Consider the following 14,385-nt stretch of genomic DNA (forward strand, 5'->3'; position numbering starts at 1 on the left):
CTCCTGCTCACCTGGAAAACAGATCTGGATGTGCGAAGAAGTCGGCGTACATCTCTAACAAGGATCGCTTCTCCAAGATGAAGGTGGGAAGAACAACCTACAAGCAACAAAGAAACAAAATGTACTTTAGACTGTGTCTTTGGTAGAAGTTGACAAGTCAGTACCATAACCAAAGGCATCACAACTCACATGGCACAAGTTTTAGACTTGTCAATTCCTCTTTTTCTTGCTTTATATTACCAAAGCGATAAAGAAACAATTTGCAATTCTCTGTCCTGTTTTAGTACACATTTGTGCTCAGTCTTGTTTTAGTTTCAAGGGAAACTTTGAAGCTTGCCTTAGTGAGGTCCATGCCCAGTTTGACTTGACCTGTGACCTATGACCCTACTGACCTTGGTGAGGTCCATGCCCAGTTTGACTTGACCTGTGACCTATGACATTGCTGACCTTCATGAGGTTCGTGCCCAGATTGACTTGACCTATGACCCTACTGACCTTCATGCCCAGTTTGACTTGACCTGTGACCTATGACATTGCTGACCTTCATGAGGTTCGTGCCCAGATTGACTTGACCTATGACCTACTGACCTTGGTGGGGTTAATGCCCAGTTTGACTTGACCTGTGACCTGTGCCCCTACTGACCTTGGTGAGATCCATGCACAGTTTGACTTGACCTGTGACCTATGACCTTTCACTTTTCACTTTATTTATTTAACCAGGAGTAATACAACCTAGACCTGTTTTTCAGGCAATCCTGGGCAGAAACAATTACACAATAACATTACATAACAACACTAAATAACAACATAGCTGTAAAAGTATCATTGCTAAGCCACTGGTTGTACTTGGCGTCTAAATGTCCTAAACTTCATCATGCTACGTGTTTCCTGAGGAAACTACTGACCTTGGTGAGGTCCATGCCCAGTTTGACCTGTGACAGGAGGTGGGTGATGACTGACTGGTGGTTCTCCATGTTCTCTGTGGACTCCTCCTCACTCCCGCTGGAGTCCGTCACGATGCAGATCCCCCCGCGCATCATCACATCTGCAGGGAAACGCAAGTGGTTAATATAACGGACATAAGAGTTTTCTACATATAGCAGTGACAAGCAGAACTCCAGTTAGAAGCTCTGGGGAAGATGTCTGACAGACATTGAAACGTCAGCAGGTGAGATAAAATGGTTATGTAAAAGAAAACTCCTATAATCTACCAACCTGATAAAATTATAAGGGTTCTGGTCAAATAGTCGTCAAAAGGATGACAGCTGAGACACAATAATTTACCGGTTGCCTTTTATTCAAAAGTCTTCATCAAAATGACAAGAGAGTGGTACCACACCGACTCTACTCTAGTTAGGGCAGGGCGCCCTGAGCAGTTTGCTCTAGGAAACAGCCAATCAGCTTACAGGAAATCGTATTGCATTGACTATATTGGCCAATCAGAGTACAGAGTTCAATAGCCAATCACCTTACAGGATATCCTTTTGCACTGGCTAGGTTAGGCCAATCCCAGTGTAGTTCATTGTTCTACTGGCCAATCAGCTTACAGGATATCATATTGCACTGACCATATTGGCCAATCAGAATAAAGATTTCAGTAGCCAATATAAGGGTTCTGAATCTGAATCCCAAGCAGGTCCCAATGTTATGCCCTAGTCTACCCAGATGAACATGAGTACCTACATGTAGTTTCAAAACTTAGTCTCAGATAGCACATAAGGCCAGAGGCCACACTTTTGACAGCACAGTTAAGATTCCACCACACTACACTTATCATCATGAGTTAAGGGATCTAATCCATTGCAAGTGAATCAATGGGAAAAATGATATTTTGATGGCAGTCACTTCTAGAGGCTTGACAGCTATTCTAAAACGATGAAGGTGCATTTTCAAGCTGTGGTTTCAAATTAAATCCCTCTTAATACATGTTGACTTAGAGTATGGGAAGTTCTTTCAATTGACCAATCAAACTACACTCTTCTTTCAACAATGGAGAACAGATGTTTAGTGTGGAGTATTTACTGTTAGTGATCCAGGGCTCTAGTCAGCGTCCGTTTTATTGTTAATTGACGGAAATTTGCTGGATGTCACAGTGACGGAAAAATTTTTAAACCAATCCGTCAACCTTGACGGTCAAAAATCCTTGGTGGAAGCTACCGGCGGCTTGGGGACTCCGTCCACGGCCGTAAAAGCCACACACTGTTTGTTTTGATATTGTTATTATTGTTGACGAAGTGTGTCGGCGCCCTTTTGCATACAATAAATAATGAATAATCTCATTAAAAACCCGTTTTTCAAGGTCTCAGTTCAGTCTCTATAAATCCTAGAATAGTGTTTTCGTGTGAATAGTGAATTTGCTGACGGAAAAAAAATTTCGAGCAGGCTAGAGCCCTGTAGTGATCAGTGTTGTAACTCCAGATACATATCAACATTACTGTTGCAGCAAAAACACTAAAAAGGTAATAAAAACAAACCAAATTCAGAATCTGTAGTAAGCACAAACAAACATTCTGTATATAATACACCACAAAGAAGGCTGAAGAAAATACAAACTATTGAGTTACACAGCTGCTATAATCTTTTATTTTCTAAAATTGCAGCTTACCATGCAGCTGTGATGATGGTTGGTAAATTCTCAGAAGTACTTCCTATTGTTTTACGGTTAAGCGATGCTTACATAAGGCTATGTAAATCCCAGGCGAGGTTAGAGAGTTCTGGGAAGGACAGTTTTGCAGCTGCCACGTCAACCTTTCCTAAACAAACTTTGTTCAGTCTGTCATAGCAGGGGAGGAGAATGTTTTCAACAGTGTCTTTCAGTTGCAGGGCTCAAAATACTTTTTTCTGCATACCTGCACTGGCGCACTGGTGCAGGTAACATTGAAAATTACCTGCAACTGACAAATTCTACCTGCACCATTCTGAATTTAGGAAGTATGGATCACACTAGAATTGTTCAGCAACCATCGCTATTTTTTCAGCCAACAGCCAATGCAACTAATAGCAATCCATATACACCTACACCATAGGATATCAATGTATAAAACCCAATGTGTGGACCAGTGCAGATTAGGTGCAGGTAGACACCAAAAATACCTGCACAGCTCCATTTTTACCTGCACTAACCTGCATATGCAGACGTATTTAGAGCCCTGAGTTGGTCTGTGAACAGGACAACAATTATTTTGTCTGTGAACTATTAATTAATCCGATGGAGTTCTAATTACACTTTCATTGGTAGCTAGAAATTTGCACTAAAGCCTAAAAGCTTTTCTTACCTCTTGGGCCAAACTCGGACTTGATGAATTATCAGACTTTAGACACAGTAATGTTTTTGACACAATACATTATCCTGCATTGTGTTTTATTTTGTTTAACTTGCTATATGCTTAGGTTGTAGAGTACAAAACCCTTATAATGCCATAGTTGTGGTTTCCAGATCATAGCAGACAATGGAAGCATCTTTCCACTGTTTTGCACTACAAACGTTACTTAGAACCATCATACAATTCATGTAGTCCAAACTATGTATTCCCGTATTGTTAAATTGCATCATTAATTCATTCGGCCTTAGCAAGAGCCAAAAGGGCTGACAGTACAAGGCCTCAAGATACATTTTTTTCTGTAAACGTGCACAATGTCAACTAGAGTTCCACGAACACATACCTTTGCCAATTAAACCAGGTATGTTATGTAGAATGATGTCTGTAGACATAAATTTGTCACTCATTACATTTTATTTTATATGCCTGGAGTTGGTTCATAAAATTTCGCCATTGATTATACAAATTAGATCCCTATTTACACTATTAATATCAAATTGTATCAAGCATCACTTAAGCTATCAGCATACCAAAAATCATGATGATCCTTTCATTCTTGACTTATTCTCTTTCAAAGTCTGAAACAAAACCGGCATCTGCAGTTCAAGAAAAGACATTATAGGGGACCCAAACATACACCACTTACTCTCTGCCATCTTTCTCAACTACATGCAGTGGATCTATTGACTTTCCTCATCAATTATGCAAATTAGCTATTAATTGGTATCTCATTATGTAAGTTTTTACTTAGGCTATCTACATACCAAAAATCATGACGATCCGTCAACACGTTCATATTTTCCATTAATTATGCAAATGAGATCAACATTTGCATAATTAATATGTATTGACATTTCTTTTTCTCAGCTACAAATGTGACAAGTTTGAAAGTCCTATAATGGAATGCAGTAGATTTACAAACTTTCCTCATTAATTATGCAAATTAGCTGTCGATTTGCATAATTAGAATTCCATCATGTAAGTCTTCTCTTTGGCTATCTACATACCAAAAATCATGACGATCCGTCAACACATTCATATTTTCTCATTGATTATGCAAATGAGGTCAATTGCATAATTAATATGCGTTGATATTTTTCTCTTTCTCATCTAAATATGTGACAAGTTTGAAAGTCCTATCATGAAATGCAGTGGATTTATAAACTTTCCTCATTAATTATGCAAATTAGCTGTTGATTTGAATAATTAGTATTCCACTATGTACATTGTTACTTGGGCTATCTACATACCAAAAATCATGACGATCCTTCTACACGTTCCCGAGTTATTCTCCTCCAAAGTTTGAAAGGAAATCGGCGGCTGCAGTTCCAAACAAGCCGTTAGGGGGTCAAAACTTACAGCACTTACTCTCTGCCCCAAGGGCTATTTACCATTTAAACATCGCGACCACAACATGTCCAGAACATGAGATATAAAAAATTGAGTTCTGCTGCAGTACCTTAGCAAGCCGCTAGGGAGCCCATTATCGAACTTGACCTTCGTTTTCCCAACCCCTACCCACCTACCAAATATTATCGGGATCCATCCGAGGCTTCTTGAGTTATGCACACACAGACACACACACACACAGACTCACAAGCACAAAACATAACCATAGCCATTCTGGCACTGTGGCTATATTTGGGTGTAATGGTTACGTCATGCCCAAGCCTATAGTGTAAGATTGACAAGAAGTGACCCCAAAGGTCATAGTTGCTGCAAAAGAGGTCAACACGACTATAAACCAGACGATAGGATTACAAGAAAATTGTTTATAGGGACAGTACATTATACATGATGGGGTGTATACATGCTATGTACACATAAGATTTAATAATCTGTAGACCAAGAATAAGGGCAACTAGGGGGCCCAAACTTATGTTACTAACTCCTGAGCATAAGAGCTATCTAACACCCAAAACTCGTGGCCATACCATGTTCAGAAGATGGAAAAACACACCCGGAAGTTGCGCTGCAGTACCAAGGGAAGCCGCTAGGGGGCCCATTATCGAACTCCCCCTTCGTTTCCCAGACCCCTACCCACCCACCAAATACCAGCTGCATCCGTCGAAGTCTTCTCGAGTTATGCTGTCCGCAGACAAAAGTTTGCAATTAAACCGGTGCCTGCACTTCCATGAAAGCCACTAGGGGGCCCAAACTCGCAGCAATCACTCCCTGCTTTAAGGGCTCCCTAACGCTCAAAAATCACGACCGCAGCATGTCCGGAACGCGAGATATCAAGCATGCAGGTCCTGCTGCAGTACCTTAGCAAGCCGCTAGGAGGCCCATTATCGAACTCGACCTTCGTCTTCCACACCCCAACCCACCCACCAAATATCAGCTGCATCCATCGAAGTCCTCTCGAGTTATGCTGCTCACAAACGGGGAGAACCACACCACCAAACCGAAAACATAACCTTAGCCATTCTGGCAAAGGTAATGATTCTTTATTTGTCATTCTAGAGGTGTCAACAATTAGAGCAACAGAAGTTTGGTGCAGGTAGGCATCAGGAATACATGTATCTGCACATCTCCAATTCTACCTGCACTAACATTTATGTATAATGATGCAGATAATAATGTTTGCAGTAGTTCTATTTTCAAGGTTTTCACTGTATCCTCTCAATTGCAACGTCACGAATATTCTTCTTCAATGTAATTCCCAAATCAACTACTGTAACAGAAAATACTGCAAGATCCACCTTTCCATACTGCAAAATGATACTAGTATTACTACAGCAAAAATTAACAAATCTACAGTACTCGAGCTCTGCAATACCATTGTGCAATATGTAAAACTCAGACAAGCTATGTACTTTATCGTTTTACCACTTTTCAGCATGTAAGCTAGGAATTGTGCAATATTGTAACTTAAAGCCGTAAACCTTTTTAATAGGTTGAATGCAATATTGACTGTCTCACTGTGACATTTCAACAAAAACATCTTGAATCTCACCTGGATTCTCCTTGCCAGGTGTTGCCCCCGTCACCGAGACCTCAGGTATGTTCTCCTTCTCCTCCTCTTGGAAGTCTTGGTCCAGTTTCTTCACCAGGTCATTGCGGCTCAAGGAGTCTTGGAAGCTGTTGGGCATGCGGCTGTGAGAATCAGAATAGCACCGGTTAGGGCTGTGTATCTAAATACCTGTACTGTATCTTTAAAATTGATTAGGTACATGTCCGGACGTAAACATGTGTGTACCTGCATCTGTAGATAAGTAAATCCTAAATCAAAGATTTTTTTGGTGATAATTTTGCAGTTCAAAATTAAGAAAACTTTGCTTTGAGGTTCAAATATCTAAATCCTCATACAAAGATGACGATTTCTCACTTAAGAAGACAGTTGGCTACATTTACAACTTACAGATGATTGATCAAACTTGTTTAGGTACAGGTAAAGGTCCGCACCTGTACCTAAACCTGTGTACCTGTACCTGTACCTAAAATTTTGTTAGGTACACAGCTCTAATGCCGGTACATGTCGAGCCATCTTGGGTTGCCTTCCAAACCTGTTAACTATGTCACACCTACTACCACGTCACTAAAGTGGCTATCAATGTGGGAACCCAAACAATTTTCACCCAAGCCAAAAACAACTTCCCATTTCAAGAACCAAATCCCCCTTTTCTTATCCTAATAAGCTTACACTTCCCTCTTTCTATCTTCTAGTACAAAACAAAAGAAAAGTTTGAATGACAGAGAGTTTAGGGGTTGTGGTAACCCCCGTGGGACCCTCATGCAGTGACGCAGGCTAAAGTTGTTCCAGTAAATCCACATGTGACACATGGGCAGCCTTTGTGTTCCAGCCTGGGGCGATATGTCATGAGCCGGCACTGTTGTTAGACGGGTTATTGTTTGTTTATGGTAGACTGCATCTTTATATACACGGAAGCTTGGCTACTGTTTTACACAATGGGTAGAACTTTATTGCGGGACAATTGTACCATGGTACTTGTATTGTATGGCAAGTTGTACATACATGTACATGTTAGTTGAACAATTGGTAATATCAAACAATTTCAGTAGATTTATATAACAACAGCAAAGACTGATTACAATACGCTGCATCATGACTTTATCACATTGTCTCGTTTTGCATAGTGTTATACACAAATTGGCCTACATTTTTATATGTAGATAAAAGATTTATGATCCTACAAGGTAAGCATTGTGCTCTATCCTCACATGATGAGCCAGCATTGTTATTGTTTGCTTATAGTTGACCGTACCATTTTCAGACTGGAGGGGGAACTTTTCTCATTACCAATTTACCATTATGTAACGAGTTACACTGTTATTACAGGGTATCCTTGGTACGTCTGGTAAGAAGAATTCTGCCCTCGGGTGATTTTTCATGAATCAGCGTTGTTGTCAGACTGCCTATTGTTTGTAGTAGACTGTACCAATTTCAAACAGGAGGCAAACTACATATATGGTACACTGAAAGTGTTTATACTGTATTACATTTGTACTAAATTTTGCATTGCCTTGAAAATGCTAAGTTTGATATATCAAGGACAATATAAATACTGTAAGAATGTCATTGGATAAATCTAATGATTTCGTGATATTTTCTAAAGGCAGATTACTGTTTGTTTACAATGGACTATACCATTTGCTCACAAAATTGGGGTGTCATATCCCATTTCACTTCATTGATCAAGCATCAAATTGTGAATAGTTTGCTGAATAGTGAAGGGTGTGTTTTACCCGTAGGAGATGTTTGGCATTGCTGTCAGACCAGTTATTGTTAACAGTACTAGACTATACCATTGTTGAAGTGGAGGGTTTGAAAACATACTTACAATATACAGAATCTGTCACTTAAGGTTAGACTGTACTATGAAGTATCACAAACTGCTTAACAGTTACTTGAGCTGCAGACATGATCAGTTAACAAAAAAAATTGAGTGGCTCTTGGTCTTAGAGTCTTATTTGAATCTTAAGTAAGTAGAATCTAAAGAAAACAAAACCAGAGCAATACCTTGGCGACTTCTCCGGGGAAGCCTGGTTGAACTCATCTGCGTTATATTCTGCATCTAATTCATACTGTTAACTGTACCACTTTGTTCCTTAGAATGTATTTTGTGTGTTACGGGAGAGGCCTGTAATCACCTGTATTGTCTACCCTTCCATTATGTTATGTATAAGTTTCAGTTTGCGCCTATCTCCATTTCTGTAGCCCTTGGGCCACACACTTGTGCATAAACCACTACAGCAATAAACAGTCAAATAAAGAGACAAACAGAAAGATACCTTGGAGACTTTTCCGGTGAGGCCTGGTAGAACTCGTCTGCATCAAAGAAGTCCTCATCCTCGCTGCTGGAGTATGACGTCTGGGGGAGGACCGGGACCTGGAGCGCCAGCGTCACCACGGGGCCGCTGATGGGGCTGGAGGTGTGGCTGCCGGTCTGGGTACTTGTGTCTACCGGCAACACTGGTGGGGCGAAACAACAGACTTAGGCACAATTTACACCAGTTTTAACCGATGTACTATATATCGTAGTCTACTACTGATTTTTTCAGGGCGTAAACAGAAATGAGGTGTAGTTTATCACAGTTCTACTACACCCTCCAAGTCTGTAGTACTACTGTAACAGTTCAGCAGAGGTTCTATGAGACTTTGAACCGGGTGTAAACAGAAACTGTAGTAGATTAAACCTGTCTAAGCCAACCACTTGCAAGGGACTAATCTGACTGGAGGTGTGGCTACCAGTCTGGGTACTCGTGTCTACCGGCAGAACTGGTGGGGGGAAACAAACAACTTTGACTTATTACTAATGTCTAAAAAATGAACTATTGCAACTTCAAGGTTTACAGTTTATCACATTTGCACAATGACAACCTGACACCAATTGGAGGTCCTTAGATTATTTGGTAGTCCCATTGACGTAAACATTAAAGCATTCTGTCTATTTCCCTTCTATTTTCATTTTTCTCCAAGTCCTTGTATATAGGAAACCAAGAGATGTACATGTACAACAGACAATGGACTGATCTCATTGACAAGCCTACCTCCTTCAAAATATAAAAAGGCAAAATGAAAACATAAATATGAAAATATTTGACAGAAATGCAGCCACTCTCTCTCTCATTGGGTGAAAAGCTAAAATGGACATGTTATCACATGTTGAAGAGATAATGCATTGTGATGGACAATCAGGATTGGACTACATACTGGCTGAACGTAATAAATTCAAACACAATTTGTACATTTCTGCTATGTGCAGGCTAGGTCAAAGAAAGGTTCAAAGAATGAAAGCAAGAACTGAGGAACAGTGTGGGTGCAGCCTGACTTACAGGGAGGTGCATTACTGAACAGTGTGGGTGCAGCCTGACTTACGGGAAGGTGCATTACTGCCGTTAGTCTGGGTGCCAGCCTCCACCAGGCCATCCAAGCCCTGCCCATAGTCTGGCACAGGCACCACAGAGGACGACACAGGGGAGAGACAGTGATAGGCAGAAAACCATAGAGACATGAGTATGTACTTCTGTTTGACGTAGAAGTGATTTGAAAAAAACTTTGCCTACTTAACAGAATTTTCAGGGACAGAGATAGACAGAAATCCATAGAGACATGAGTACTAGTATGTACTTCTAAAAAGTTTCTTGGAGAAGTGATTTGAAAACTTGGCCTGATCTAAAAGGATTTTCAGGCCTTAGTGTTACATGTAGAAGAAAGCCTGTGAGGCAAACTTTCACTGTACAGGACTAGGAGACTACAAATAACTGAGTAGCATCTCTGGTCAATCAGAATTTCATGACTGTAAGAGGATCTGCTCCCCAGTGTAAGGGCGTCTATAGCGTGTCTAATTTCTTCTTATTCTAATAAAAGCTAAAGGTCTAAGGCCACACCAATTTAATTTCTTGGTTCACGGATTTTTTCATAAAAAATATGGAGCGAGAGGGCGAAATAAAAATAAAAATTGTAAAATGGTTGGGGTTAAGGTAACAACTAATCAAAAACATAAAATAAAGAAAAAAAGGTTGCAGCTTGAAAAAAGGACAAAAACACTATTATTGTACAGTAACAGCACCTGTACCCACACTTTAAGGAGCTTATAATATAAAGGCCAATTCTTTTGACCAGAAAGTTGGTGAATGGCTTCATTAATGGTGAAAATTTGCTGAGTGGTAATTTTTATTTTTATTTTTTTTTTCCAAAAAATAGGAGCGAGCGAATCCGTGAACCAAGAAATTAAATTGGTGTGGCCTAAAGGCGCCAAAAACACCTACGGATTTGGTGCTGCCAGTGTGTCAATAGCTGCAAACTTGCCACTAAAACCAGTGACTTATTATATCTAATAAAAGCGTGTTTAAATGACGCCAGGACATATGCCTGGCTAAAAGCCTGGTACGTATATCAAGCTAGTGCTTACAGTACATGTACCACCTGAACGGTTCCTATATGTACCTGTCATCTGCCCCCCTCCCTCCTCTATAGCTTCCGTAGCCTGCTCCAGACTGGCTGTACTGCCTGAACCCGAGTTACTCAGCTGGTCTGGAAACAACAGGACACAACATCGGCCAGTTAGACTTTTCAGCCATGCAAGGAAAATATCTTTTTTTGCTAGTAAGTGCTAGTAATAATATACTGTAAATGCAGAAATGTTCGCGTTGGATTAATGTTTGTGGTTTTCGCGGTGGCCACTTCATCGGGAACTTAAAACCACCGCGAACATTTTTCTACTATAGTATTAGACTGCAGTCTATTGTGTTACTGCAAACTTAAAACCACTGCGGAAAGTCCTTTCTGCCGCTACCGCGAAATTAGATCCCTGCGAACTTAAATGCATTTACAGTAATATACAAATTCTAAAACAAATCCTACCATTGTAATTTTCCAACTCATCAGCTTTATTTAGGTTTTAAGACTGTGCAAAAGTTTACCTCATATGTATGCATCAAACAACACTAAATAGATGTGCAAAGGTTAGGTGTGACAGGTGTTATGTAAGAGACAGTTTTAGCAGCTTAATAATACAGAGGTTGTGCTACATGTAAGTAATACAAGACGGTTGACTTCTTACCTCCATATGTGAACATCCTACAAATTTTAAGCCAAATGTTTGTATGTTTGGTAATGTTTCATGACAAAAGCTTTTAAGAATGACCACAAGCAAAACTTTGCCCCAGATGTACACAAGAAGGTTAAACATTAGAGTTAGATGGGCAAAGGTTAAGTGAGACAGGTCAATGTAATACATAACCTACAAAACTTAAAATATAATCTGTCATAATAATCACATGTAACTGCCACCCTGAAAAATGCATCTTAAGAGACTTCCAACCCAAGTTACCCCTGGCCAGTATAATGCACTTAACTGTGCATATCTGGTTGCTGGTCTTGGTTGCTGCACAAGAGATTTCCCAAACATTTAGCTAGAATAACGATATTGCATGTTCTTGCCCGAGGGCTTATTGCAAGTGACAAAAGGCATACAAATAATGGTAATATACAAAATAACAGCATAGTAAGCGACTACTCTAGTCTAACTTAAACTAGTTAAAGATGTAACTTATTGGGCTTGACTTCTTTCTCTGAGATAGTGGAAGACTGTTAATGCATACTGTTTATCAGTGGTGGATATATAGAGATTAGATGTGTACATGTACACACATACATGTAAAAATTGGATGATTTTTTACCTCCAGTGCTGATATCCTCAGTTCCCGGCACCCCATTCATTGTAGTCAGCCTGCCAGAGTCCTTTTATGTCAAGGAGTGAAAAAAATGTATCAGTTTCAAGTTTGATGGTGTTTCAGTTCCCTTCAGGAGTAAAATTTCACACTGCATACAAAACAAAATTTCAGCTAGAAACAGCAGCATCAGACATACTTTAAGCACAGAAAATGCTAAACAATACTGGAATAAAATGAAAAACAGATCAGAACAGTAAAATGTGTAAAATATATGTTTCACTTATTGTTTGAGTGTTCTTTGGCAGCTTTAAGGTCATGATTTCAAATTGCTTTAAAAAAAGACAATCACCTTCTGTAAAAAAAAGGAGAAAAAAAAGGAGAAAAAAAAAGAAAAATATGTTTGGTATCCAAAATAATGGTTTCTGAAAGACCAGCAGCATAAAGTTTTAGGCCACAAAAATCACAATTTTATAAAAACTTTTAAATATAACACTTTTTTGGGGCTGAAGAGTTACAATAATTTTGTCTGTAATCAAAACTTTCAGTACCAGAGATGTGTGTGTGGTGTTGGTGGTGGATGTTTGCTTGGATGCCGTTCTGGTTAGTTTTATGTCACCTGCTTAGTACTTGTATCATGCAAACTCTTTTCATTATTTTGCACAATCAATGAACTACATGTACGTATCCCTCAATTACTTTTCTTTAAATTGTACTCATCTTGTAATTTGTCAAATCAAAAAATTTCATCTTCGAAGATTCTTAATTTGGAGTTATCAAAAATAAAAGTATCACTGATATTTGATGATCAATTATCGTCACTTTTACATCTAAATTACATGTTAAGAGTTTTACCCCAAAGGCACAAGGGCCCGTGTGTATATATGCTTAATGAAACTGAACAAATTGCAAACATCTCTTAGTGTGGTGTTCCTCTGATTTTTCCCTTTAAGTCATCTTTGATCTGGCTCTGTTTAATGTTACCCATTTGAAAACAGGTTTGTTCAAAGTATGGCCATATGATCACTTCTTGGCAATGAACTAATTATAAATTAATGGGTCTGTGGTGATGGACAGTGGCAATTATTATGCAAGTAGATAACAGTTCATCACGAACATCCGTTTTGAAGACTTGAAGATTGTACACAGGTGGGAAACAGTTGTCATTAGACAGTTCCATAGAATTTCATTCAAACAAGGATCTAAGCTGACGAGAAACTAACCAGGATGGCATTCAAGTATAGCTGAAAGTTTCTTGTTTGTGTTAAAAAAAAGCACACAACAAAAAAACACACAACAAAATCACGACCACCGATCTACACACACTGATACCATGCAGGGGGCGGACCGTACCATGTGTTCCACACAGGCGTACTGTGGGGGGGATAGAAAAACAGGTTCAGATAGAAAAAACAGAACCGTCCAAAATCAACACCAGCAGTGATCATTTCATTCGCATGACATTAATTAGGACAATTTCAGCAACCTCAATACCAGAACAAAAATCATTACAAGCATGGAGTTCTCACAAATACACTGTTGATGATACAAGATTGTGAGAAAAGTCAGAAATCAAACCAGGGCTCTAGCCAGCGTCTGTTTTTCCGTCAATTGACGGAAATTTGCTGCGTGTGAAGGAAAAATTTTGAAACCAATCCGTCAACCTTGACGGACAAAAATCTGATAAAAGCTCCTTGGTGGAAGCTACAGGCTGCTTGGGGACGCCGTCCACGGCCGTAAAAGCCACACACTGTTTGTTTTGCTATTGTTATGATTGTTGACAATGTGTGTCGGTGCCCTTTCGCATACGATAATCTCATTAAAACCCGTTTTTCAAGGTCTCAGTTCAGTCTCTCTAACTCCTGGAATAGTGTTTTCGTGACAATGGGAATTGGCCGACGGAAAAAAATGTCGAGCTGGCTAGAGCCCTGAATCAAACCAAAATCAGTCAGCACTACAGTGCAATAACTACCAAGGCAGCAAGGTCAAAGAGAGAGAGTGTAGGATATCTATGTTATTAACATTTGTGTTATTCCAGAAACCTCAGGCCATTCCAGGAGCAAAAAAGAAAAGAATATCATTGGTGAAACCAAACTGTGGTACACACAAACAGGACAGGCAGTTAGAAAATGCTTGATGTGCAACACCAAAACTGAAAATTTTCCCACCTTGGCCACCTGCATCAGGACTATGCTGTGCTTAATAGACTCCAGCATGGCCTAAAAACAGAAATTACAAATAGATTAAAATGTGTTCCCATTTATACATGATCGGATACAAGCTAGGTCACGTTTGTGAAAGCATCCTTCTCATTGTAGCAACACCTAGCTGCAGTAAAAGTAGAACAAGTATTACCATGAGGAAGGTGACAGACAGTCCACTGAAATGATAGCAGGTGAAACAAACATTGTGTGCAATGAACATGCTT

General features: G+C 39.6%; 1 protein-coding gene across 1 annotated transcript in view; it reads right to left on the minus strand.

The window, feature by feature from the left end:
- Window positions 1-14,385, minus strand: part of LOC118431915 (oxysterol-binding protein-related protein 9-like) — a 37,811-nt gene that overhangs the window by 8,683 nt on the left and 14,743 nt on the right. Inside the window, exons 8-17 of the mRNA XM_035843354.1 lie at window positions 14,126-14,176; window positions 13,311-13,331; window positions 11,967-12,027; window positions 10,732-10,818; window positions 9,661-9,729; window positions 8,597-8,754; window positions 8,302-8,324; window positions 6,277-6,416; window positions 906-1,045; window positions 12-97 (exon numbers count right to left, since the gene is read on the minus strand). Of these exons, the coding sequence (XP_035699247.1) occupies window positions 12-97; window positions 906-1,045; window positions 6,277-6,416; window positions 8,302-8,324; window positions 8,597-8,754; window positions 9,661-9,729; window positions 10,732-10,818; window positions 11,967-12,027; window positions 13,311-13,331; window positions 14,126-14,176 (836 nt within the window). The remainder of the gene's footprint in view (window positions 1-11; window positions 98-905; window positions 1,046-6,276; window positions 6,417-8,301; window positions 8,325-8,596; window positions 8,755-9,660; window positions 9,730-10,731; window positions 10,819-11,966; window positions 12,028-13,310; window positions 13,332-14,125; window positions 14,177-14,385) is intronic.

This window comes from Branchiostoma floridae, chromosome 15 (genome assembly GCF_000003815.2).
Source record: "Branchiostoma floridae strain S238N-H82 chromosome 15, Bfl_VNyyK, whole genome shotgun sequence".
Taxonomy (NCBI): Eukaryota; Metazoa; Chordata; class Leptocardii; order Amphioxiformes; family Branchiostomatidae; genus Branchiostoma; species Branchiostoma floridae.